The sequence below is a fragment of the Schistocerca piceifrons genome, chromosome X (genome assembly GCF_021461385.2).
Source record: "Schistocerca piceifrons isolate TAMUIC-IGC-003096 chromosome X, iqSchPice1.1, whole genome shotgun sequence".
Classification (NCBI taxonomy): domain Eukaryota; kingdom Metazoa; phylum Arthropoda; class Insecta; order Orthoptera; family Acrididae; genus Schistocerca; species Schistocerca piceifrons.
Window position 1 is genome coordinate 234,564,319 of NC_060149.1, and position 27,175 is coordinate 234,591,493.

Here is a 27,175-nt window from a genome sequence, read left to right on the forward strand (position 1 = left end):
CTACAGATACGTAGAAAAACTCAAAGTTTTGTTCGGCTGAAGCCGCACTTCAGGTTTCTGCTGCCAGAGCGCTCGAGAGCGTAGTGAGACAAAATGGCGACAGGAGCCCAGAAAGCGTATGTTGTGCTTGAAATGCACTCACATCAGTCAGTCATAACAGTGCAACGACACTTCAGGACGAAGTTCAACAAAGATCCACCAACTGCTAACTCAATTCAGCGATGGTACGCACAGTTTGAAGCTTCTGGATGCCTCTGTAAGGGGAAATGAACAGGTCGGCCTGCAGTGAGCGAAGAAACGGTTGAACACGTGTGGGCAAGTTTCACGCGTAGCCCGCGGAAGTCGACGAATACAGCAAGCAGGGAGCTAAACGTACCACAGCCGACGGTTTGGAAATTCTTACGGAAAAGGCTAAAGCAGAAGCCTCACCGTTTACATTGCTACAAGCCCTGACACCCGATGACAAAGTCAAACGCTTTGAATTTTCGGCGCGGTTGCAACAGCTCATGGAAGAGGATGCGTTCAGTGCGAAACTTGTTTTCAGTGATGAAGCAACATTTTTTCTTAATGGTAAAGTGAACAGACACAATGTGCGAATCTGGGCGGTAGAGAATCCTCACGCATTTGTGCAGCAAATTCGCAGTTCACCAAAAGTTAACGTGTTTTGTGCAATCTCACGGTTTAATGTTTACGGACCCTTTTCCTTCTGTGAAAAAAAACGTTACAGGACACGTGTATCTGGACATGCTGGAAAATTGGCTCATGCCACAACTGGAGACCGACAGCGCCGACTTCATCTTCCAACAGGATGGTGCTCCACCGCACTTCCATCATGATGTTCGGCATTTCTTAAACAGGAGATTGGAAAACCGATGGATCGGTCGTGGTGGAGATCATGATCAGCAATTCATGTCATGGCCTCCACGCTCTCCCGACTTAACCCCATGCAATTTCTTTCTGTGGGGTTATGTGAAAGATTCAGTGTTTAAACCTCCTCTACCAAGAAACGTGCCAGAACTGCGAGCTCCCATCAACGATGCTTACGAACTGATTGATGGGGACATGCTGCGCCGAGTGTGGGAGGAACTTGATTATCGGCTTGATGTCTGCCGAATCACTAAAGGGGCACATATCGAACATTTGTGAATGCCTAAAAAAACTTTTTGAGTTTTTGTATGTGTGTGCAAAGCATTGTGAAAATATCTCAAATAATGAAGTTATTGTAGAGCCATGAAATCGCTTCAATCATTTGTAATAACCCTGTACTTTGCTCCCGTAACCTTCCTGGCCTAAATCGAAGGTAACTCATGCATCCTCCCCCCACTACCAAACAGAGAGAGAGAGAGAGAGAGAGAGAGAGAGAGAGAGAGAGAGAGAGAGAGACTCTTACCATTGCTGTTGGGTTGAGTAAATGCAGGAATGTTTGAATATGTATTCTGATCTTTCCGACTGTGGTCTATATTACTGTATATAACTTGTGCTTCTTTTTCTGCATGTTGCGGTAGTATATTGGAGTATGTTGGAGATTGTGCTGAAAAAGATACCAATATGAAAATTATATTTCAAACAATGATTAGTATAGAACATTCCTGAAGATAATAACATTGACTAGGAAATGAATAAATTAACTTCACAAATTCAATTAAACAAGTGTGCACGTAATTGTGCATATACTCTAAGCTCATTATTTCTGTAGGTGTATGCAACAATGGGAGGTGAAAGGTAGATCAAGCCTAATAACATTCTGTGTACTAATTCAACAGGCCTTATGGCTGAGCTGTATTACAATAGTAGATAGTTATTTGCCTAAACTGTGGAAGTCTTGTTACATTCACCTACATATACATCCATAGTCCCCACCTACATATACACTCATAGTCTGAACTACTGTAAGGTGCATGGCACACCATACATCCCACATTACCAGTTATTAGGTTTTTTTCTGTTCCATTCATGTACGGAACATGGGGCTAATGACTGTTCAAATTCCTCTGTGTGTGTGCTATAATTAATCTAATCTTGTCCTCTTGATCTCTATTGGAGCAATACATGGAGGGTGGTAGTAGATTCCTACATTCATCATTTACAGCTGGTCCTTGAAACCTTGTAAACAGGATTTCTTGGAATAGTTTACATCTATCTTCAAGAGTCTGTCATTTCAGTTCTTTCAACATCACTGTGACACTCCCCTGTGGGTTGAACAAACCTGTGACCATTTGTGCTGTCCTCCTCCGTATACATGCAATACACGCAGTCCTATATAGTAGGGGTCCCAACATACTTGAGCTATTCTCTAGGATAGCTTGCACGAATGATCTGTAAGCAACCTTCTTCATAGACTAACTGCATTTCCTTAGCTCTCCACCAACAAACCAAACTCTGCTACCTGCTTTATCCACAACTGAGCCTATGTGATCAGTCCATTTCATGCCCCAACAATGAGTTACACAGAAATATTTGTATGAGCATGACGATTCCAATTGTGACTCACTGTCATTACGGTCATAGGATAATAGGCTTTTTCCTTCATTTTGTGAAGTGCATAATTTCACATTTCTAAACATTTAAAGAAAGTTGTCAATCTCTGCATCAGTTTGAAATCTTATCAAGATCTGACAATACTTTAGCACCTTCTTTCAGACTGTACTCCATTACAGATACCTGCATCATCTGTGAAAAGTCTGAGGTTACTATTAATATTGTTTGCAAGGTCATTAATGTATAACATGGATAGCAAGGCACTTCACATAAACTCAACACACTTCCACGGAGTCCACCCAAAGCTACTTCTGCATCTGTCTAATACTCTCCATCCGAGATAATTTGCTGCATCCTCCCTACCAAGAAATCCTCAATCCAGTCACAAATTTTGCTTGATATGCCATATGATCATACTTTTGATAATGAGAGGTCCCTCGTTCAAGTCTTCCCTCGAGTGAAAAGTTTACTTTCTTTATTTTCGCAAAGTTATGATCTGTCCGTTCGTTCATTGACGTCTCTGTTCACTGTAATAAGTTTAGTGTCTGTGTTTTGTGACCGCACCGCAAAACCGTGCGATTAGTAGACGAAAGGACGTGCCTCTCCAATGGGAACCGAAAACATTTGATCGCAAGGTCATAGTTCAACCGATTCCTCCACAGGAAAACACGTCTGATATATTCTATACGACACTGGTGATGGCATGTGCGTCACATGACAGTAGTAGTAGTAGTAGTAGTAGTAGTAGAGGGGTTTTTGGGCGCACGACAGCAAGGTCTTCAGCGCCCGTTCAGTAACATAGGGAGACGGGTGTCAAGAAAAATTGCAGAACAGGAATATAAAACAGTACATAAAACACGGGTAACAATCGTTGAAAAATATGTGCTCATCCACACTGAAGCGTGGGATGAAGCAGGGTGTCAACAGTAAAACATGGACAACACAGGAAGAAAATGATAGAGGGAGCTAAAACAATGTAGCAGATGGAAGTGGCTGGCTGACCACAAAGAAAAAAGGGGAGGAGCAGCCACTCTGCAATACACTAAAACCTCCAGCCTAAAAGTTGAGGCCAGAGTCCAGACACGTCACAAAACTTAAAAACCCTAGACACACACGACTCATCATTAGCTAAAACAGAAGGCAGGTCCCCATCAACTTGTGCTTCTGCCCGTGCATCACGGTATAAAATGCAGTCTGTTAAAATGTGCCGGACAGAGATGTGCACACCACAAGCATCACAAAACGGAGGATCCTCCCGCTGTAATAAAAAGCTATGTGTGAGAGGACAGTGCCCGATCCGAAGACGTGTGAGGGCAATCTCTTCCCGCCTGAGCAACCGGCAGGAGGAACGCCACGGCCGAGTGGTTGACTTTACCAACCACAGTTTATTGGCCGTCACCGCCAGCCATTCGTCCTCCCACAACTCCATGCACTTCCTGTGGAGTGCAGCAATGACCGACTGCAAGGGGATAGGACACTGGACCACATCCTGCTCTCTGCAAGCCTCCATGGCAGCCCGATCGGCCTGTTCATTGCCCCATATGCCGACATGACCAGGCACCCAGCAGAAGGATACCCCTTTACCCCGCCATTGGAGCAAGTATAGTTGGTCATATATCAGCTGGACCATCCCCTCAGTCGGGTATAGGTTCTGCAGTGATTGTAAGGCACTAAGAGAATCGGAGCAGAGAAGAAATCGATTGCCCCGAACACGATGCATCAGGACATGATGCACATGACAGGAATATGTTGTCGACCCACCTAACTTGTACACTTGGCGAATGGGTAAAAAGATTCTTCTACCTTGCCCGATTTAGGTTTTCTTGTGGGTGTGATAATCACTCCCAAAAAAGTGATGAAAACATAAGAGTTTGTCACATAAACTGCAACAAATGAATGCAAGAGTTAGTCACATAAACTGCAACAAATGAATGCAACAGTTTGTCACATAACTGCAACAAATGAATGCAACAGTTTGTCACATAAACTGCAACAAATGAATGCAACAGTTTCACAGTCGCACAGTTTTCCCTGTGCTCTGTCAAAACATATGTTTTTAACGTTTTCAAATTTTTCCGTGTGTAGACCGTCAAATCCTGCATATATCCAAGCAAATCTGAACATGTCCTGGAATTCTGAAGAGCGAAGTTGATTATGTGAGAGTGCCTGAACTTTGATAATTGTCTGAAAATAAAAAATTAAGCTTTTCACTCGAGGGAAGACTTGAACCAAGAACCTCTTGCTCCGCAGCTGTTCACACTAACCACGGGACCACGGTGCTCCTGTGCTCCCACTGTCCTTGATGTTGCCTATGTTACTCATGGACTACTCAGTGTGTATATTTTGCTTATTTTTTTCATAGTTCCACACAACTTCTTTCTGTTTTCTCGATTGATCTGTGTTCAGTTTTTCAAGGCCTATCCACTGTGCCAACTTATAACTAAATCTGAGGGGGGTGCGATGGGGAGATTCCCTTGAGAGTCAACTGCTTTTCGGAAATTCAATACTGCATCTACCTGACCGCCTTGATTCAATTGCTTTCACTATGTCATGCCTAAGCAGATGATGATTAATGGGATTGCCGTATTGCTGCCAATACCTCCTTACAAACTGCTTAGTGACTGGATTGGATTGCATTAATCTGGGGGAAAGCGACCAAATAGCAAGGTCATCGGTCTCATTGGATTAGGGAAGTAAGTCGGCCATGCCCTGTCAAAGGAACTATCCCGGCATTTGCCTGAAGTGATTTAGGAAAATCACAGAAAACCTGAATCACGAAGGCCAGACACGGGATTGAACAGTCATCCTCCCAAATATGAGTCCAGTGCGCTAACCACTACGCCACCTCGCTCAGTAAACCGCTTAGTGACTATCAGGTCCCAGATATCAGGGGGCATGTCCCTAGCACCACGTTCGATGATCAGCTTGGTGCTCGTCCCTCAGGCACAGATCTGGATAACTTGTCAGATACTCGATTGCCAAGTCAACCTCTTCTTTCGCATTTACAGAATGTCCTCCAAGAGGTATCCTATCAAGGTGTTATGTTGTTCCCAGTTAGTGAAACAAAGTCTGAGGCTAGTAACAACACTGTCCGCAAGGTCATAAATATGCAACATGAACAGCAGAGCACCCAACACATTTCCCTGGGGCACTTATACATCTACGTGATTACTCTGCTATTTACAATAAAGTGCCTGGCAGAGGGTTCAATGAACCACCTTCAAGCTGTCTCTCTACTATTCCACTCTCTAATGGCGCGTGGGAAAAACCAGCACTTAAATTTTTCTGTGCGAGCCCTGATCTCTTATTTTATCGTCATGATCATTTCTCCCTCTGTAGGTGGGTGCCAACAGAATGTTTTCGCAATTAGAGGAGAAAACTGGTGATTGAAATTTCATGAGAAGATTCCCTCGCAATGAAAAATGCCTTTGTTTTAATGACTGCCACTCCAATTCACGTATCATGTCTGTGGCACTATCTCCCCTACTTCGCGATAATATAAAACAAGCTGCCCTTCTTTGTACTTTTTCGATGTCATCTGTCAGTCCCATCTGATGTGGATTCCACACTGCGCAGCAATATTCCAAAATAGGGTGGACAAGGGTGGTGTAAGCAGTCCCTTTGGCAGACCTGTTGCACCTTCTAAGTGTTCTGCCAATGAATCACACTCTTTGGTTGGCTCTACCCACAACATTATTTATGTGATCGTTCCAATTTAGGGTATTGGTAACTGTAATCCCTAAGTATTTAGTTGAATTCACAGCCTTCAGATTTGTGTAACTTATTGCCTAATCGAAATTTAGTGGATTTCTCTTAGTGCTCATGTGAATAAGCTCACACTTTTCTTTATTCAGGGTCAACTGTCACTTTTCGCACTACACAGATATCTTATCTAAATAATGTTGCAATTCATGTTGGTCATCTGATGACTTTACAAGAAGGTAAATGACAGCATAATCTGCACACAATCTAAGGTGGCTACTGAGATTGTCTCTTATATCGTTAATATAGATATAATTTTACTCAATGACTTTCCATCTATTAATACGAACTGTGACCCTTCTGGCAGGAAATCATGAATCCAGTCACACAAATGAGGTGATATTCCATAGGCACGCAGTTTGGTTAGAAGACTCTTGTGAGTCTTCTAACGGTGTCTACGGTGTCTAAAGCCTTCTGGAAATCTAAAAATATGGAATAAATTTGACATCCCCTGTTGATAGCACTCATTACTTCACAAGTATAAAGAGCTCGTTGTGTTTTGCAAGAATGACATTTTCTGAATCCGTGCTGACTACGTGTTAATAAATAATTTTCTTCAAAGTACCTCATAATGTTCCAAAACCTTACTGCAAATCAACATTAGTGATATGGGCCTGTAATTCAACGGATTACTCTTACTTCCCTTTTTGGGTATTGGTGTGACTTGAGCAATTTTCCAGTCTTTAGGTATGGATCTTTCTGTGAGCGAGCGTATACAATCTGGACTGGAAGCCTTGCTTTTATTAAGTGATTTGAGCTGCTTTGCGACACTGAGGAAATCTATTTCTATGTTTCTCACCCTGGCAGTTGTTCTGGATTGGAATTCAGGAATATTTACTTTGTCTTCTTTGGTGAAGGAGTTTTGGAAAACTGTGTTTAATAACTCTCCTTTGGTGGCACTGTCATCAGTGACTTCACCGTTATTATCACACAGTGAAGGTATTGATTGCGTCTTGCCACTGGTGTGCTTTATGTATGACCAGAATCTCTCTGGGTTTTCTGCCAGATTTCAAGACAGTTTCATTGTGGAAATTATTGAAAGCATCTCACATTGAAGTACGCATTATATTTCGAACTTCTGCTAAACTTTGCCAGTCTTGGGGATTTTGCGTTCTTTTAAATTTTCCATGCTTTTTTCGCTGCTTCTGCAACAGTGATCTGACTCATTTAGTGTACCATGGAGGATCAGTACCATCACTTATTAATTTATGTGCTATATCTCTCTCAATTGCTGTCGATACTATCTCTCTGAAATCATTACACAACTTTTCTAGGCTTACATGACCAGATCGGAAGGAGTGAAGACTGTCTCTTAAAAATGTGTTAAGAGCATTTTTATCAGCTTTTTTAAATAGATATGCTTTGTGTTTCTTTTTGATGATTGTAGGAGCCTAGCAGCTACTGCCTTGTGGTCGCTAATCCCTGTATTCATCATGATACTAACTATCTGTCCAGGATTATTTGTTGCTGATAGGTCAAGTGTGTTTTCGAAACCATTTACGCTTCAAGTGGCCTCATGAACTACTTGTTCAAAATCATTTTCTGAGATAGCATTCAGTACAATTTCGGATGACGTTTTATGCCTGCCACCGGCTTTAAATGTGTAATTTTTCCAGCATATTGAGGGTAGATTAAAGTCATCACTGACTATAATTGTATGAGTGGGGTACCTATTTGAAATGAGACTCGTGTTTTCTTTGAACTGTCCAGCAACTATTTCTTCTGAGTCAGGGGTCAGCAAAATGACCCAATTAATAGTTTAGTCCGATTGTCAAGTACAACCTCTACCCATACTATTTTGCAGGAACTATCTAGTTCAATTTCACTACAAGGCAAACTACTTCTGACACCAATAAATACTCCACCACCAACTGTATTTAATCTAGCCTTTCTGAACACTGTTAGATCGTTAGAAAAATTTCTGCCAAGCTTATTTCTGGCTTTAGCCTGCTTTCTGTACCTATAGCTAATTGAGCTCCAGTGTTTTCTATTAGGGCCTGGCACTCTGGTACTTTTCCAACACAGCTACAACAATTTACAACTACAATACCAAAAATTTCTACAACTCACTTACTGTGTTTTACTTGCCCCTTTCAGATGGACACCCTTTCTGTTGTTCCCTGGGGCCCTCTAACCTAAAAAACCGTCCAGTCCCTTCCATATAGCCCTCGCTACCCATGTAGCCACTTTCTGGGTGTAGTGGACTCCTGACCTGTTAAGCGGAACCCAGAAACCCACCACACGATGGCGCAAGTCAAGGAATCTGCAGCCTACACGGTCACAGAACCACCTGAGCCTCTGATTCAGACACTCCAATCGGCTCTGCACCAAAGGACCACAGTCGGTTCTATTGACGGTGCTTCAAATGGTGAGCTCCACCTTAATCTCGCAAGCAAGACTGGCAGTCTTTACCATTTCCGCTAGCCACCCAAAACCAGAGAGAATCTCCTATGATATATGTCATTGGTATTGACATGAGCCACCACCTGCAGTTGGCTGCACCCTGTACTCTACATGGCTTTTGCAAGCAGTCTTTCCACATCTGAAATGACTCCCCCCGGTATGCACACGGAGTGCACACTTGCTTCCTTCCCCTCCTTGGCAGCAATGTTCCTAAGGGGGCCCATTACGTACCTAACATTGGAGCTCCCAGCTACCAGCAAACCCACCCTCTGAATGCTCAGACCTTGTGGGCCGAGAAGCTTCCTCTGGAACAGGGTGGATGATTGCATCCGGCTGAGAGACATCATCAGCTACAGATAATGCCCGAAACCTGCTCGTCAAACAATCTGGGGAGGCCCTACGATCAGCCCCTTGGAAAATTTTTCATTGCCTACCAGACTTTGGGATGATCTCCCACTCAACCACGGGCGAGGGGTCAACCTCAGAGCAGGCAGCACCTGGGACAGCCACAGCAGTGGACCGAATGGATGACACGTGGGACTTGCTCGATGTCTCTCACACCCCTGTGTCCGACCTCCTCCCCCCCCCCCCCCCCCGACTGAGATGCCCCTTGGCAGCAGCCTCAAGCTGTGTGACGAAAGCCAATGCAGCCTGGAGCTGTGACCGAAGGGTCGCCAACTCTGCTCGCATCTGTCCACAGCAATCACAGTTCCTATCCATTACTGCAGTCGCTTCAATTTGAAGCTCATAAAAATATACAACAAACGAACGGTGTACTCGGCTTATTAGCAGCAGGAATTGGAAATGCTCTCTCACTAACGGTCTATCTGACACTAAGCTACAACAACCAAAACAAACAAAAGCCTGTACAATCCAAGGTTTGACAGCAACAGCGGTATGGTATGCTACACAGTTATTAAAATAAAAGCTTGTGCCTAATAAACACTCTCACACACAAGAAACTACTTCTACATTTACTGATGATTCTTCATCCAAGAGAACTTACTGCATCCTTCCTCTCAAAAAATCCTCAATCCAGTCACAAATTTTACTTGATACCCCATATGATCATACGTTTGATAAGAGCATGTGTGGTACTAAGTCAAATGCTTTCTGGAAGTCATGAAATACTGCATCTACCTGGTTGCCCTGATATAGTGCTTTCTGTATGGTCATGTGATAAAAGAGCAAATCGTGTTTCACATGACTGATATTTTCGAAATCCACACTGGTTGGCATGGAGACAGTTTTCCTGTTTAAGATATCTCTTATGTTTGAGCACAGAATACACTATGCAACAATGAAAATGTAAATTGAATGAAAATAGCCAATTCCTATCAATTCTAATGTGCTGATCGTGAGTATCAGCAAAGACAATTCAAAATTAGCTTTAGTTTTCATTTTACAGTGTTTTATTACGGTGAGACAATTATACATGGATTTTTATGTTAAGTTTAAAATCAAATATTATAATGGTTTGTCAAAGTAATAATAACTAGTAACAATGGATTATATTATTGTCCCTAGTCTTACTTGTGCACAATATTTTGGTTATAAACATTCTGATACCAATTTTGGTGCTCTTTTTGTCTCCCTCCTCTTCAACTTCAGTGACTTTATTAATGCATGTAACAATTTTTGCACATTTGCTTCCAGATTAACTACCAGTTATTAAAGTTGACTGCTATTGAAGTGAACAAAACTGCCACAAGTTTGTGTTAACAGTGTTAACACATTTTGCTATGTGTATGGACAAGTGACACTTGTGTCACAAAAACAGCAACTAACTCCATTGATTAAAAAAGCTTACAGTTGTTATTTTGGGTGCAAAACAGGTGATCAGGATAAACCCTGGGCTCCACATGTGATCTGCAATACTTGTGTCAACAACCTCTGGAATTGGATGCATAGGAAAGGACGTTCAATGCACTTTGCAGTGCCCATGACGTGGTGTGAGCCAACTAACCATGTCGCTGACTGTTACTTTTCTATGGTTTCTCCTATCAAGAAGGGAATATCTAAGAAGAAGAAGAAGAAGAAGAAGACGTGGACCATGATCTATCGCAACATTCCATCTGCCTTATGTCCAGTTCTACACAGGGGAAGGATTGCCAATACCTGAACCAACAACGGAGTACAAGATCACTTCTGATGGGGATTCTGAATGTCCTGAGCCATGTACATCACATGATCCAGTTTCTTCTAAATACATCATCAACTGATGATCCACAAAACTTGTCTGAAAATGAGTTCAGTGATCTCATTAAAGATTTGAAGCTCTCTAAAGCTAAGGCTGAGGCTGAGATTTCAGCCTCAAGATTGCAGCAGTGCAATTTTCTGGAAAGCAATGTAAATGTTTCATTCTACTGCAGAAGAGCCAAAAATTCACTCCTCTTTTTAAAATGCAAGATAGTCTTGTGGCACGTGTAGACATAAATGGTCTAATGATGGCTCTCAGAATTAATGACAACCCTGATGAGTGGAGACTGATTCCTCAAAGTTGAGCTTAAAAGCAGTGCTTTTACATATTGGCAATGAGCTTCCTTCTATTCCAGTTGGGCATAGTGTGCATATGAAAGAGTCATACCAAAACATGAAAATTTTACGAGAAGCCATCAAGTATAATGTCTCTGAATGGCAGATTTGTGGTGACTTGAAAGTGGTTGCACTGCTATTAGGGGCTGGCTAGGGTATACTGAATATTGCTGCTTTGTTTGTGAATGGGATAGGCGAGCTCATGCATCTCATTACAGTAAACATGAATGGCCCACCAGAAAATCTCATCAACCAGGTATAAAGAACATTAAGATTGAACCTCTAGTAGACCCTAAAAAGATTCTGCTTCTGCCCTTACACATCAAGCTGGGTCTCATGAAAAACTTTATAAAGGGAGTGAACAAAGAATGTGACGCATTTAAGTACGTAAGGCAAAAATTCCCTTACTTAAGAGATGCCAAAGTAAAGGACAGCATCTTTGTAGGCCCACAGATTTGACACTTTTGATGGAATAATATAAGGTGATGAGAAGCATGCATGGGAATGTTTTAAGACAGTCTGTTTACACTTCTTAGGGAACAAATGAGCAATAAATTATAAGGAGATTGTAGATAACATGTTGTCATCTTAAGAAAAACTTGGTTGCAACATGTAACTGAAAATGCATTTCTTACATAGTCATCTTGACTTCTTCTCCAAAGATTGTGGTGCAGTAAGTGATGAACATGGGGAGCGATTTCATTGAGATATTGCCACAATTGAGAAGAGGTATGCTGGAAAGTGGAGCCCTACTATTTTAGCAGATTGCTGTTGGACTGTCATAAGGGATGTTCCCGAGTATGTGAATAAACATCAAGCTAAGCGAAAACGGTCATCTCCTGAATTTATCTCTGAACAAAATATGTAGTTGTAGATACTGTACATATGGACATTTAACATTTATAATGCTTTATATACATTTGTGACCAGGTAACTTATATATTTTCTTTTGTGCTTTACATAGTTCTGGTACAAAGTAGACTTAGCAAGTATTTTCATTCCTGTAATATTATCTTCATTTTTTCTTAATATATTATTTTTGTACTTGCAGAATGGCACTGAAATTTATCAATGCATAACACATAACCTAATTCAAGTAATTATTCACTTGAAATTTGTTAGGCTAAATCTTGGAACATGAATGCATATTTAGTTGGTGAGTTATTTATACAAAAATGTAGATTAGGTTTTCAAAAAACTAGAACTAAGAATTTATGAAGATGATTTTGTATCAATTTATACCGAAATAAACATAAATGACTCAAAATCATACGATTTACACACTTTCACTTCAAATTTGTTGTTCAGTGATATTTTCAAAGATCCTACAACAAATAGGTGTCAAGGACACTGGACAGTAGTGTGACTAATGCTTTCTTCCAACAACTGGGCAGAGTTTTTTGTGTGAGGAACCTACAATAGATTACAGTTAACATATGGGCTACTCAACTGAAAACTGGCTATAGAATCTGCAAGGGATTCCACCAGACCTTGGGTCTTCCTCTATTTTAACGATTTCAGCTGCTTCTCAGTGCCACTGACGCTAGTATCTATCCGACTCATCTTTTCAGTGGTGGTGGTGTTGTGGTCTTCAGTCCAAAGACTGGTTTGATGCAGCTCTCCAGGATACTCTATCCTGGGCAAGCTTCTTCACCTCCGGGTAACTACTGATACCTACACCCTTCTCAATCTTCTTACTGTATTTATCTCTTGGTTTTCCTCTACGATTTTTACCCACCACACTTCCCTCCAGAACTAAATTGGTGATCCCTTGATGCCTCAGAACATGTTCCACCAACTGGTCCCTTCTTCTAGTCAGGTTGTACAACAAATCTCTCTTCTCCCAATTCTATTCAGTACCTCCTCATTATTTGCATGATCTAAACATCTAATCTTCACCATTTCAGCATTCTTCTGTAGCACTGCACTTCAACAGCTTCTATTCTTTTCTCGTCTAAACTGTTTCATCCATGTTTCACTTCCATATGTGGCTACACTCCATACAAATACTTTCAGATAGAACTTCCTCACATTTAAATCTGTACTCAGTGTTAACAAATTTCCCTTCTTCAAGAATGCTCTTCATGCCATTACCAGTCCACATTTTATATCCTCCCTACTGCGACCATCATCAGTTATTTTTCTTCTCAAATAGCAAAACCCATCTACTACTTTAACTGTCTCACTTCCTAATCTAATTCCCTCAGCATCACTTGATTTAATTTGACTACATTCCATTATGCTTTTGTTGGTGTTCACCTTGTACACTTTTTTCAAGACACTGTCCATTCCGTTCAACTGCTATTCCAAGTCCTTTGCTGTCTCTGACAGAACTACAATGTCATCGGCAAACCTTTTTATTTCTCCTCCATTGATTTTAATTCCTACTCCAAATTTTTCTTTTGTTTCCTTTACTGCTTGCTCAATATACAGATTGAATAACACCAGGGATAGGCTACAACCTTGTCTCACTCCCTTCTCAACCACTGCTTCCCTTTCATGTCCCTCGACTCTTATGACTGTCATCTGGTTTCTGTACAAATTGTAAATAGCCTTTTGCTCTCTGTATTTTACCCCTGCCACCTTTAGAATTTGAAAGAGAGTATTCTAATCAAGATCGTGAAACACTTTCTCTAAGCCTAAAAATACTATAAACATAGCTTTGCCTTTCCTTAATTTATCCTCTATAAGATGTTTTAGGGCCAGTATTGCCTAGTGTGTTCCAACATTTCTCCAAAATCGAAACTGATCTTCCCTGCGGTTGGCTTCTACCAGCTTTTTCATTCTTCCACAAAGGAGCTGCGTTAGTATTTTGCAACGGTAACTTATTGGACTGATAGTTTGGTAATTTCCACATCTGTCAGCACCTGCTTTCTTTTGAATTGGAATTATTATAGTCTTCTTGAATTCCAGAGATATGCTTCTGCATCCTCACATTTGCCCTCTAGCCAGCCGGCTTAGCCATTTTGCACTTCCTGTTGATCTCATTTGTTAAGACATTTGTATTCCTTTTTGCCTGCTTCATTTATTGTATTTTTATATTTTCTCCTTTCATCAATTAAATTCAATATCTCCTATATTACCCAAGTATTTCTACTAGCCCTCGTCTTTTTACCTACTTGATCCTCTGTTGTCTTCACTATTTCGTCTCTCTGAGGTACCCATTCTTCTTCTACTGTATTCCTTTCCCCTGTTCTTGTCAATTGTTCCCTAATTATCCCTCTGGAACTCTATACGACTTCTGATTCTTTCAGTTCATCCAGGTCCCATCTCCTTAAATCCCTGCTTTTTGCAGTTTCTTCAGTTTTAATCTGAAGTTCATAACCAATAAGTTGTGGTCAGAGTCCACATCTGTCCCTGGAAATGTCTTACAATTTAAAATCTTGTTCCAAAATCTCCGTCTTAACATTATATAATCAATGTGAATCCTTCCGGTGTCTCCAGGTCTCTTCCACATATACAGCCTTCTTTCATAAATCTTAAACTAAGTGTTTGCTATGATTAAATTGTGTTCTGTGCAAAATTCTTCAATGTGGCTTCCTTCTTCATTCCTTTCCCTCAGTCCATATTCACCTACTACTTTTCCTACTATCACATTCCAGTCCACCACGACTATTAAATTTTTGTCTCCCTTGCTTACCTGAATAATTTCTTTTATCTCATCACACATTTCCTCAATCTCTTCCTCATCTGTGGAGCTAGTTGGCATATAAACTTGTACTACTGTGGTGGGTGTGGACTTGGTGTCGATTTTGGCTACAATAATGCATTGACTACGCTATTCATAGTAGCTTATCCACATTCCTATGTTTTGATTCATTATTAAACCTATTCCTGCATTGCCCCTATTTAATTTTGTATTTATAACCCTCCTGTATTCACCTGACAGGTTGGTTGGGTTAAAGATTAAAGGGACCAAACTACAAAGGTCATCGGTCCCTTGTTTCATAAAAACACAGAGCACAGGGAAACTATCCACCAGTCAAGCGAAGCACTAAAAGAAAAACTCCGGGGGAAGAAAAGCCCCATGGTCCAGTGTAAGACAACACGGAAAACAGAGCACAACAACAAAAGCAACATAGAGAACAAAGGCAGAAGGAATTAAAGCTGCACAGCAGAGGACTGTGGCTGGGTGATCACGAAAATAATAGGATGAGCCAGCCACTCTGCAACACGTTAAAACCTCCAGCCTAAAAGTTGAGGGTGGAGTCGAATGACAACACAAAACTAATTAAAAGAGACAGCTCAAAAGAGGGTGATGTTACAAGAGTTAAATGGACCTATAAAAGCCACTTGCGCGAACAAAACTTAAAACCCGATCTGCCATAGAGACATTGTCACCTAAAAGAGCTGATAAAGCACCCTGGAGATTAAAAGTTCGCCTGAGGGCGGTTAAAAGAGGACAGTCCAACAATACATGGGCCACCGTCATATTCGCACCACAGCGACAATGATGGGGGTCCTCTCGACGCAGCAGATGACCATGCGTCAGCCAAGAGTGGCCAATGCGGAGCCTACACAGAACAACAGAATCCCTGCGAGAGGCCCGCATGGAGGAACGCCACACAGTCGTTGTCTCCTTTACCTGCCGCAGCTTGTTGGGTGCAGACAGAGTGCGCCATTCGTCGCCCCACAACCCAAAGACCCGACGGTGCAAAACGGTTCTGAGATCAGTTTCCGGGAGGCCGATCTCCAACGGCAGTTTGCGGGTAGCCTCTTTGGCTAACTTGTCGGGGAGTTCGTTTCCCGCGATCCCAACGTGTCCCGGGGTCCATATGACCACCACTGAACGGCCACGTTGTTCAAGAGCATGAACGGACTCCTGGATGGCAACAACAATGGGATGGCGTGGGTAGCACTGGTCAAGAGCCTGGAGACTACTGAGAGAGTCACTGCAAATGACAAAAGACTCGCCAGTGCTGGTACGAACACGCTCAAGGGCACGAAAAATAGCTGTTAGCTCTGCGGTGTAAACACTGCAGCCGTCCGGCAAGGAGCGCTGGTCGACATAGTCCGCATGAGCGTAAGCGTACCCCACACGGCCATCAACCATCGGTATAGATAACCGCCGAGTCACGGGATGCGTCCAGGAGAGCAAGAAATTGGCGGCACAAGACTGCAGGAGGAACTGAATCCTTTTGCCATTGGGAGAGGTCCAGCTGAAGCTGCGGCCGACGAATACACCAAGGTGGTGTATGTGGGCGGACCTGGAAAGCAGATGGAAGAGGCAAACACTCGAGTTCATTAAGGAGCGACCAAACACGGATCCCAAGTGTATGGCCTCATCGTGGCCGCTGGTGTGGGATATGGACTGCCGCATTTTCGAAAAGGAGACGATAGTTAGGGTGACGGGGCGAACAACGGACGTGGGCAGCATAGTTGGCTAACAGTTGTTGACGCCGAATACGAAGTGGAGGAACCCCAGCCTCAGCAAGGAGGCTATGAACAGGACTGGTGCGAAATGCTCCTGTCGCCTGTCGAACCCCACAGTGGTGAACGGGATCCAGCAGTTGCAACGCTGAGGGCGATGCTGAGCCATACGCCACACTCCCATAATCCAGTCGGGACAGCACAAGGGCGTTGTAGAGCTGCAGCAGCGTGTGACGATCTGCACCCCAAGTTGTGTTGCTTAGGCAGCGGAGGGCATTCAGATGCTGCCAGCACTGACGCTTGAGCTGACGAATATGTGGAAGCCAAGTAAGCCGGGCATCGAACAGCAATCCCAGAAAACGGTAAGTGTCAACAACCCTGAGCATGGCATCCTGAAGATAGAGCTCAGGGTGGGGATGGACAGTACGACGCCGACAAAAGTGCATAACACAAGTCTTCGCAAGAGAAAACTGAAACCCATGGGTTAGGGCCCACGCCTGCGCCTTGCGTATGGCTCCCTGCAACCGACGTTCTGCAACACCAATGGCGGAGGAGCTGAAAAAGATGCAGAAATCGTCAGCATATAACGTGGGGGAGACAGACGACCCGACTGCTGCTGCAAGGCCATTAATGGCCACAAGGAAAAGGGGCACACTCAATACAGAGCCCTGTGGAACGCCGTTCTCCTGGATATGAAGTGAACTATGGGATGTGCCAATTAAAACGCGGAATGTCCGAATAGATAAAAAATTCTGAATAAAAATGGGGAGAGAGCCCCGGAGACCCCACCAGTGCAAACGTGGCGAGAATACGGTGCCGCCACGTCGTGTCATATGCTCTGGAGAGATCGAAAAAGACGGAGACGAGGTGTTGGCGCCTGGAAAAAGCAGTGCGGATTGCAGACTCAAGAAAGACCAAAGTATCGGCAGTGGAACGGCCCTGACGGAAGCCGCTCTGGCAAGGAGCCAGAAGACCCCGAGACTCGAGCAGCCAACACAGCCGTCGACTCACCACGCGTTCCAAGAGCTTACACAGAGTATTTGTCAAGCTGATGGGCCGATAGCTATCCACATTAAGTGGGTCCTTACCAGGCTTCAGCACCGGAATGACGGTACTCTCTCACCACTGCGACGGAAAGACACCATTGCCCCATATGCGGTTGAAGATCGCAAGAACACACCGCTGACAGTCCGGGGAAAGGTGTTTGAGCATCTGATTGTGGACGCCATCTGGCCCAGAGGCTGTATCGGGGCACTGTGCCAGGGCGCTCTGCAGTTCCCACAAACTAAATGGGGCGTTATACGCCTCAGGGTGGCGAGAAGCAAAGGAAAGCCGTTTGCCTTCCTCCCGGCGTTTGAGCGCGCGAAACGCGGGCGGGTAATTCCCCGACGCAGAGGCCCGAACATAGTGCTGAGCGAAATGCTCGGCGATTGCATCAGCATCGGTGGATACCGCCCCGTTGATGGTAAGCCCTGCGACACCTGTAGAGTGCTGCAATCCAAAGAGGCGCCGAATCTTCATCCACACCTGGGAGGGTGAAGTACGGGAACCAATGGTGGAAACGTACCTCTCCCAGCACTCCTGTTTCCGCCGTTTGATGAGCCGCCGTGCCTGAGCACGGAGACGTTTGAAAAAAATGAGGTTCTCCAAAGACGGGTGCCGCTTATGTCGCTGAAGAGCCCGCCGACGTTCTTTAATGGCTTCAGCGACCTCTGGAGACCACCAAGGCACCGACTTTCGCCGGGGGCACCCTAATGAACGAGGAATGGTACGTTCCGCAGCGGAAGCAATCGCTGCAGTCAGTGTCTCAACCGCCACATCGATGGTACCGTGGGGGAGAGAGTCAACAGTGGCAGCAGAGGAGAACGTGCCCCAGTTTGCCTTGCTAAATGCCCATCGAGGCAAACGTTCATGGGAGCGACGCTGGGGTAGTGAAAGGAAGATGGGAAAATGGTCACTACCACACAAGTCGGCATGGACTCTCCAGTGGACAGATGGTACAAGCCCTGGGCTGCACAATGACAGATCTATGGCCGAGAACGTGCCATGCGCCACACTGAAATGTGTGGCGGCGCCAGTGTTTAAGAGGCAGAGGTCGAGTTGGGAGATGAGATTCTCGACCTCTCTGCTTCGGCCAGTAACCTTCATTCCACCCCACAGGGGATTGTGGGCGTTAAAATCCCCCAGGAGAAGAAAAGGCGTGGGGAGTTGGGCGACAAGTGCAGCCAAGTCGGTCAGGGAGACTGTACCACCTGGAGGGAGATAGACACTGCAGACGGTTATGTCCTGGGTAGTCCTTACACGTACAGCCACAGCTTCCAATGATGTTTGAAGGGGCACAGGAGCACTATATACAGAGGTAAGGACATACACGCAGGCTCCACCTGACACACAATGGTAAGTGCTACGGTTGCAGTAATAACCCCGGTATCCACGAAGGACAAGGGTCCGCATTGCCGGGAACCAGGTTTCCTGGAGGGCAATGCAGAATGCAGGGGTCAGGCTTAGAAGCTGTCATAGCTCAGGGAGATGGCTAAAATAACCGCCACAATTCCACTGGAGGATTGTACAAAGCGGGTCCTGTAGGGGCATTCAGGTACTGAAAAGGCAAATTACTTTGCAGGGTCACATGCTGCCACCGACTGAGTGACGGACGTCACTACGGGCATCGCGTCTGAGGAGACGGTGAGATCCAGGTCATCAGGGGACGCAAAGAGCTCGACCTCGTCATCAGAGGCTGAGCTGATAGGGAGCGTTGGTGCGGGAACCATTGGGTCCTTATCCTTCTTGGAGAGCTTCCTCTTCTCTCTCTTGTCTTTGGGAGGAGGGTTGTCATGCTGGGAGGGCTTTCCTGACGCATTGTCAGGAACAGAGGAAGAGCGTGAAGCCCTTCGACCAGCAGCTGGTGGCTTCTTCAGCCACTGGCTAGTGTCTTGTGAGACACTGGGGAAGTCCTTGGAAGGGACGCCCCCAAGGGATCCCTTCCGAACAAGTGAGGCCGGAGGAGGCTGTTGCGTCCCCGGCTGAGCAGCCGGAGGGAGCTGTCGCTTCCCCGGCTGAGGAGCCGGAGAGGGCTGTCGCCGCTCCGGCTGAGAGTTGGGGACCAACATCCCCGGTTGTTTGGGGCGCACTGCTCCCAAACTCGGTGTTTTGGGAGCAGTGGAAGAGAGAGCGGCCTGTCCCAGCGGTGGGGCAGACGTTACCTGATTTCTCTGTGGGCCAACAGAGAAGGGAGTCTGTGCAGGAGCTGGTGGCGGCAGTGTGACAGTAGCATAACTCCTCAACATAGGTGTGGGGTTGAGTCGTTCTAATTTCTTCTTTGCCTCTTGGTAACTTAAACGGTCCAAGGTCTTAATTTCTTGTATCTTCCGCTCTCGTTGATAGACTGCACAGTCTGGTGAGCAGGGAGAATGATGCTCCCCACAGTTAACGCAGGTGGGAGGCGGAGCACATGGAGCATTAGGATGTGGAGGTCGTCCACAATCACGACACGTGGGGCTGGAAGTGCACCTGGAGGACATGTGTCCGAATTTCCAGCACTGGAAGCATCGCATAGGGGGCGGGACATAAGGCTTGACATCGCACCGGTATATCATGACCTTGACTTTCTCAGGCAAGCAGTCGCCCTCAAAGGCCAGGATGAAAGCACCGGTAGCGACCCTATTATCCTTCGGCCCCCTAAAGACACGACGGACAAAGTGTACACCTCGTCGTGCCAGGTTCTCACGTAGCTCGTCATCAGACTGTAGCAGAAGATCTTTATGAAAAATAATCCCCTGGACTAAATTTAAGGACTTATGGGGAGTGACAGTAACGGGGATGTCACCGAGCTTCTCACAGGCGAGTAATGCCTGGGACTGCGCAGATGAAGCTGCTTGTATCAAAATGGCCCCGCTCCTCATTTTGGAAAGAGACGCCACTTCCCCAAACTTATCTTCGAGATTGTGCACGAAGAAAAGAGGCTTAGTCCCCAAAAACGAATCCCCATCAGTTCTGCTGCATACAAGGTATCGTGGCGAATACGGCTCCTGTCTGTCTGCAGCCCTACGTTCCTCCCATGGTGTGGCTAGGGAAGGGAACGACTTCGGGTTATACATCACAGCGTTAAATTCCACCTTACCACGCTTAGAGACATTGGCGGTCGGACGACCACCAGATTGAGATTTCACCCACTTCATTGCGGGGCATCCGCCCCGATGCCACCCACTCCAACCAGGGGCTCTCCCCACGGGCGCCACCCAGCCACAGCAAAGGCCACCTGGCAGGATGGCCGTTGCCGGGAGTCCCGATGCCCCAGAGAGACGAGCATCTACTCCTTGGCTTACGTGGGGAGGTGTCAGCTCAGGCATCGGCAGTACGATCCCTGTGTTGTCAGGGGGCTACAACCTAGAGGGTACATGACGACCCCACCACAACGGGCTGGCTACCGTGCTGGATTTTGGGTGCCATAGGTAGTCCATAGTGATCGTGGGTGCTGGTGGTAACGCACTAAGGGCGGTACTTACACAATACATCAGGTATCTATGCCCAAAATGAGGGATGGAGGGTGCAGGTACGACGCCAAGACGATCAAGAGTGCCAAGGTCGTAGGGCACAGAGGACTGATGGTGCACCACGTAAGGTGTCCTTCCCCAAAAGGCTCGTACTTCTGTGGAATTTGGAAAAATGGAGGTCAAACCCTAATGGGGACCATCACATTAAGGTCAAAACGTTTGAGACTCCTTTTAGTCGCCTCTTACGACAGGCAGGAATACCGCGGGCCTATTCTTACCCCCAAACCCGCAGGGGGGCACCTGACAGGAAGTCCAGTTCCTCCTGCCACAGAAGTTCACTAATTCCCACTATATCTAACTTTAACCTATCCATTTCCCTTTTTCAATTTTCTAACCTACCTGCCCGACTCAGGGATCTGACATTCCATGTTCTGATACGTAGCACGCCAGTTTTGTTTCTCCTGATAATGAAGTCCTTTTGAGTACTCCCTGCCCAGAGATCCAAATGGGGGCTATTTTACTTCCAGAATGTTTTACCCTAAAGGATGCCATCGTCATTTAACCATAAAGTAGTTGAACACAGAAGGGTAGTTGGAGCTAGATGCATGGAACATTCCATTTTGGAAATGGTTAGGGAATTCAACATTCCTACATCTACAGTGTCAAAAGAGTGCCAAGAATACCAAGTTTCAAGAATTACATCACACCATGGACAACACAGTGGCCAACGACCTTCACTTAACGACCAAGAGAGTGGTGTTTGCATGGAGTTGTTAGTGCTAACAGACAAGCAACACTGCATAAAGTAACTGCAGAAATCAATGAGGGATGTATGAAAAAAGTATCTGTGTGGCAAAATCTGGCATTAATGGGCTATGGCAGCAGACAACCAACATGGGTATGTTTGCTAACAGCAAATCATCACCTGCAGCACCTGTCTTGGACTCGTTATCATATCTGTTGGACCCTAGACGACTGGTAAACTGTGGCCAGGCCAGATGAGTCCTGATTTCAGTTGGTAAGAGGTGATGGCATGGTGCGAGTGTGGTGCAGATCCCATGAAGCCATGGATCCAACATGTCAACAAGGCACTGTGTAAGCTCATGGTGGTCCCAAAAATGACGCTGAATACGTCCTCTGGTCCAACTGAACTGATCACTGACTGGAAATGGGTATGTTCAGCTACTTGGGGGATCATTTACAGCCATTCATGGACTTCATGTTCCCATACAATGATGTGTGTTCTATGGCAAAGTACCAGATCACCGGACCACAATTGTTCACAACTGGTCTGAAGAACATTCTGAAGAGTTCGAGTGAATGATTTGGCCACCAAAATGCCCAATATGAATCCCATCAAACATATATGGGGCATAATTGAAAGGTTAGTTCATGCACAAAATCCTACACCGGCAACACTTTGGCAGTTATAGGTAGCTATAGAAGCAGCAGGTCTCAATACTTCTGCAGAGGACATCCTGTGACTTGTTGGGTCTATGTCACATCGAGTTGCTGTGCAAAGAAGGTCCGACAAGATAGTAGGAGGTATCCCATGAATTATCACTCTTTCCCATTATGAACTGTCCTACTGCATACTGAAAGTTTTAAGTTCCTTAATGAGATATGACACTACTCTTTCTGTATCTGGTTTGCTGAACATATAAATCTTTCTACTTTTTTGTTGTTCATTGAGTGAAATAAAAACAAGTAAAAATATTCTACGCAAAATGTACTTAACTTTGTCTCTTAGATAAAATGTTTTCTTGAAGTTTTAAACAAAAAACACAAAATAATAAAATATGGAAAAATAATTAATAATAATAATAATAATAATGTTTATAGACTGTGCCATCACTCTTGCATGAGCTTTAGAAAAGCAGCAAATAAATATGAGCAGAATATTGTGCACAGCACATAGCAACACATTTCAATATTTTAAAAGCTCCCACTTTGTACATATTGTCTTTTATAAGCTTTTAGCAAATAACTTTACACTGATTTACTACATTTAGTTTCTTCAGAAGTGTAATTCATATCAATATTCAGATTATTTACTGATTTTTATAAATGAATTTCATATCTTTTGCTGCCATTTGTTTAATTTATGTCCTCAGAAACACAAGATCAATTCATACCTTGTGGTGAGCTGCAGCAACACTTACAATAATCTCTGTTACTATTTGGTCCATGTAACTTTAACAATCTTTGTCATTACGTAAGGATATACAGGCAAAAGGAAGTAACAAAATTTACACACAGTAGTAAAAATAATCAGAAACAGCAAAAAATACAATACAACCTGTCAGCTTTTGCCAGTGACACAATACACAGGACGGCACTACTTAGCGACTATGATGACAATGACACAATAGAATCATATTTTAACTACCGAAGTAGCGTACGAGATCTTGACAATAAAATGGAGTTTACGGGTTAATATATTTTGTTATTAATGCATTCACATGTATTAAAAATCTGACAACATCGGACCACAGCGGGGAGGAAATTTTTTTTTATATTTTTACTTTCCTCTCTTTCTGTTTTAAATATCCCGTCAGAATATTGGCTCTGAAAAACTCACCCTCTGCCCCTAAACCTTGAAAATGATGTATTAATGCTTATTCATTGCTTATGGCAGGAATCAGCTTTCCAACTCCCCCCCCCCCCCCCCCACCCACCCATGGTTTTAACTACCTGTCAACAACAAAACAATTAGAAATTGAGAACATGGGACAATGTTACATTTTCTGACAATGCTGAAAACTGATAACTAACCCTTTTTAACAAACCATTCCAGCGTTTCACACTATTAATTTTGTTGAACCCAGTATATCAAAATGGGTAGCCTAAAACTTGAATTGACCTCTACATTCCACATAGAACCACTACGGTCAACCTTCTAGTTCCATTTTCTACAGTTTGGTAAGAAAAGAAAATTCTACATATAAAACACCATGAGAATGGCGAGAAAAATAATGGAACATTGGAATTAAAACAATATAATGGGGGATAGATATAGTGGCATGTTGCTTAAGAAAATAAACTGCTGTCCCCCACCCCTCCTTATGTGGTGATGCATGAACCATTTATAAATGAATAGGTAATTTTGAAATACACTTACCACTCTTATTTGGTCCCAGATTTGAATACAGTCTATTTTTGTCATCTGATGAACTTGTTGGACCACCACCTGCATTTTGCAGGAGAGTACTGTAGGATGGTTCACTTGGTTTCTTTAAAGAGTAACTTTTTGGAACCTAAAACAATAAACAGTAACATGATTAGCAAATAACAATTAACACTACAAAGTTCTAACAAAAGCCCAAGCTTCTGATAATAAGGAGTTTTGTTTTATGGGAAAATTAATTTCCTGGATCCTTGGCAGGTCTTCTAATGTCAGGGATACGGACAAAAGCATCCATACTTTCTGCATTGTTCAACTGGAAAGTGTTTCTCTGTTTTACAGACTTGCAGCTTGCTTTGATAAGGCACACTAAGCTTATATTATCTTACAATAGCATAACTGCAGCTTCTGTGCTAAAGGTTGATAGGTATGTCTTGACCACTCCCTTGCTAATTTGTTCCGACTCCACAAACCCTCCCTACTTCACATGAGAGAGAGAGAGAGAGAGAGAGAGAGAGAGAGAGATATTTAGCATAACACACATGATATGCTACCTGGTGTCCCACGAAAGTAGTACAGTATGGAGGAGGAGGATATTAGTGTTTAACGTCCCGTCGACAACGAGGTCATTAAAGACGGAGCGCAAGCTCGGGTGAGCGAAGGATGGGGAAGGAAATCGGCCATACCCTTTCAAAGGAACCATCCCGGCATTTGCCTGAAGCGATTTAGGGAAATCATGGAAAACCTAAATCAGGATGGTCGGAGACGGGATTGAACCGTCGTCCTCCCGAATGCGAGTCCAGTGTGCTAACCACTGCGCCACCTCGCTTGGTCTAGTACAGTATGCAATGTGTGTTAGTGATACACAGATTATTATGTCTGAGAATAAACTTTAACACTGACTACTGCAATAGAAACAGAAATCATTGTTATCCAATTTACGTAAGAGTTGGTGGTAGCTACTCCTTGCATTTTTCATAGCTGATGATCAATATATGTAGCAAAATATATGTCAGTGATTTGTCAGTGGAGCAACTAATAAATGTACCCTGCTGGTTTAGTTTTTACAACAAGGTATGTTAAATGTTGCACTAACATAGACATCAGAACAAGCTATAGATCAATGAGTAACCACAGTCTTTATCTCAGAATCACACTCATTGGATTTGTTAACTTGCAACGAGATTATCACCTTTCAACCCGACTTAGACCGTGGACTATGCTATGGATCAGTCTGTACAACAAGTAACATATCAGGGGGGAGATGAAAGACAGCAATATCACACACTAGCCTCAATTTAGTTTAGGATCTATTAAATAAATTACTGTTTTTAAATCTTAGGCGATAGACCAAATGAAATATTACTTGCAGCTGTTGTACCTACAATGGACATAAAGATTATTATTTTACTTGTGATAGTACAGCCTGAAAGGTTTTATTGATTTATTCTGATTATTCATAAGTCTGGCTCATTTCAGATTGAAAAATGTAACATTTACCTGTGGCTGTGGCTTCTTTGGTTTCGGTGGCACTGCCGGCCCAACTTTTCTATTTGTATTCAGATCACTTTCAGTGATTTTTAGGTTAGCAATCTGTTGGTCCAAGTTACTAGTCATTTTGTACACCTGTGGAAACACATATACATATAATTATAATAAAGACAATTACAATTTGTTTGGCTGTAAAAATGATTATTCTTGATTTCTGCAAGAGAAAAGCTACACAAAGTACTGAATTCGGAAAACTGCACTACAGTCCTTTGAACAAATGGAAGTAACATTCAAAACTTAACTATTAAATCACACAGAACCTGACACACATGATAATTTACGAATAACAACAGGCACACAGTGAAGAAAGAACAGAGCCTGAGTGGCAGTAGAGGAAACACGAACTGAAAAGTAACTAGATGGCACATCAAACGGGAAAATCTTGTTTTCCACTTCGAAAATTTTTTTACTGTGTAAAAAGTTGTATATACCCATAAAGCAACAGGAATGAGGTTTGTTGGCCGGAACTTATTTCCAACCGTGAAGACGATGATTACAAACGACGTTCTAATAAAATAAGTTTCAATAATGCTGACTCCTTAATATACTATCAAAAATATGGGAAACTTAGATTTCGCCAGTTCTAAAAATATAGTATTCTTGAAGACCAAGATCTGGTATCTTACGGAATTCAATGCATTTAAATCTCAACAAAACAATGATGATTACTGGGACAACAATTGTTGAACAGTTTTTATCTCACACTTGCAAGATAGAGATATTTCAACACTGCCATTCAAGTTCCTTCGTAAACACGTTAAATTAATAGTCACTATAAATAATTTCCCATGATTCTGCAAGTATTTCATCGAAACAAAACTTGAACAATTTATGTCGCGGCATAAATCTGAATTCAGTTCAACAATCCGCAATCGATGACTGCAATCTGTTTACAATTAGGCCACTGGTTCAGAAACTGTACGGAATCAACAGTAACAACCACCACAGAAATTCTATTATAATTCACACATAAGAAAACGATCCGTAATACAGTATTATTACACTTAAGACGACTACAATGCTACCTAAATTACCCCTGAATATCCAACAGGTCTCTTTCATCCAAAACCTTTCTTTCACTGCAGCGCACTGCCACTACACCTCCTACCAAACACTGCTGTCACTGTCGTGAGTCAGAGTTGCAGTCTGTGACACGGTTGAGATAATAGAAGTCTCACTGTGATTGGTCAATATGTTGATGACATCATGTATTTGAATGAGCAAGACGAGTGACGGAGTGACGAAGAGTTAGGAGTGCAGTGTGTGTGTCAGCTGTAAACGTAACAAAACAAACGGGTGGCTCATTTGTTTCGAAATTGCATTGAGGGTTGGTTGTGTTTTTCGAATCGACGTACAAATCAATATAAGCAATGTGACTGACAATTTGGACCAAACAGTTTTGCTATCACAATATTTACAATAGTTTTATAGGGGTAACACGATAAAGATCATAATAATA

At 43.5% G+C, this 27,175-nt stretch overlaps 1 protein-coding gene across 2 annotated transcripts in view; it reads right to left on the reverse strand.

Moving 5' to 3' along the window:
* Nucleotides 1-26,967, reverse strand: part of LOC124721818 (lipoma-preferred partner homolog) — a 94,205-nt gene extending 67,238 nt beyond the window's left edge. The window contains exons 1-4 of one of the 2 annotated variants that reach the window (XM_047246939.1): nt 26,742-26,967; nt 25,666-25,791; nt 24,163-24,298; nt 1,391-1,531 (exon numbers count right to left, since the gene is read on the reverse strand). In XM_047246939.1, coding sequence (XP_047102895.1) covers nt 1,391-1,531; nt 24,163-24,298; nt 25,666-25,782 — 394 coding nt within the window. In that variant the 5' untranslated portion in view covers nt 25,783-25,791; nt 26,742-26,967. The remainder of the gene's footprint in view (nt 1-1,390; nt 1,532-24,162; nt 24,299-25,665; nt 25,792-26,741) is intronic. The other variant, XM_047246938.1, reaches the window with a different exon arrangement.
* Nucleotides 26,968-27,175: the final 208 nt, after the last annotated feature.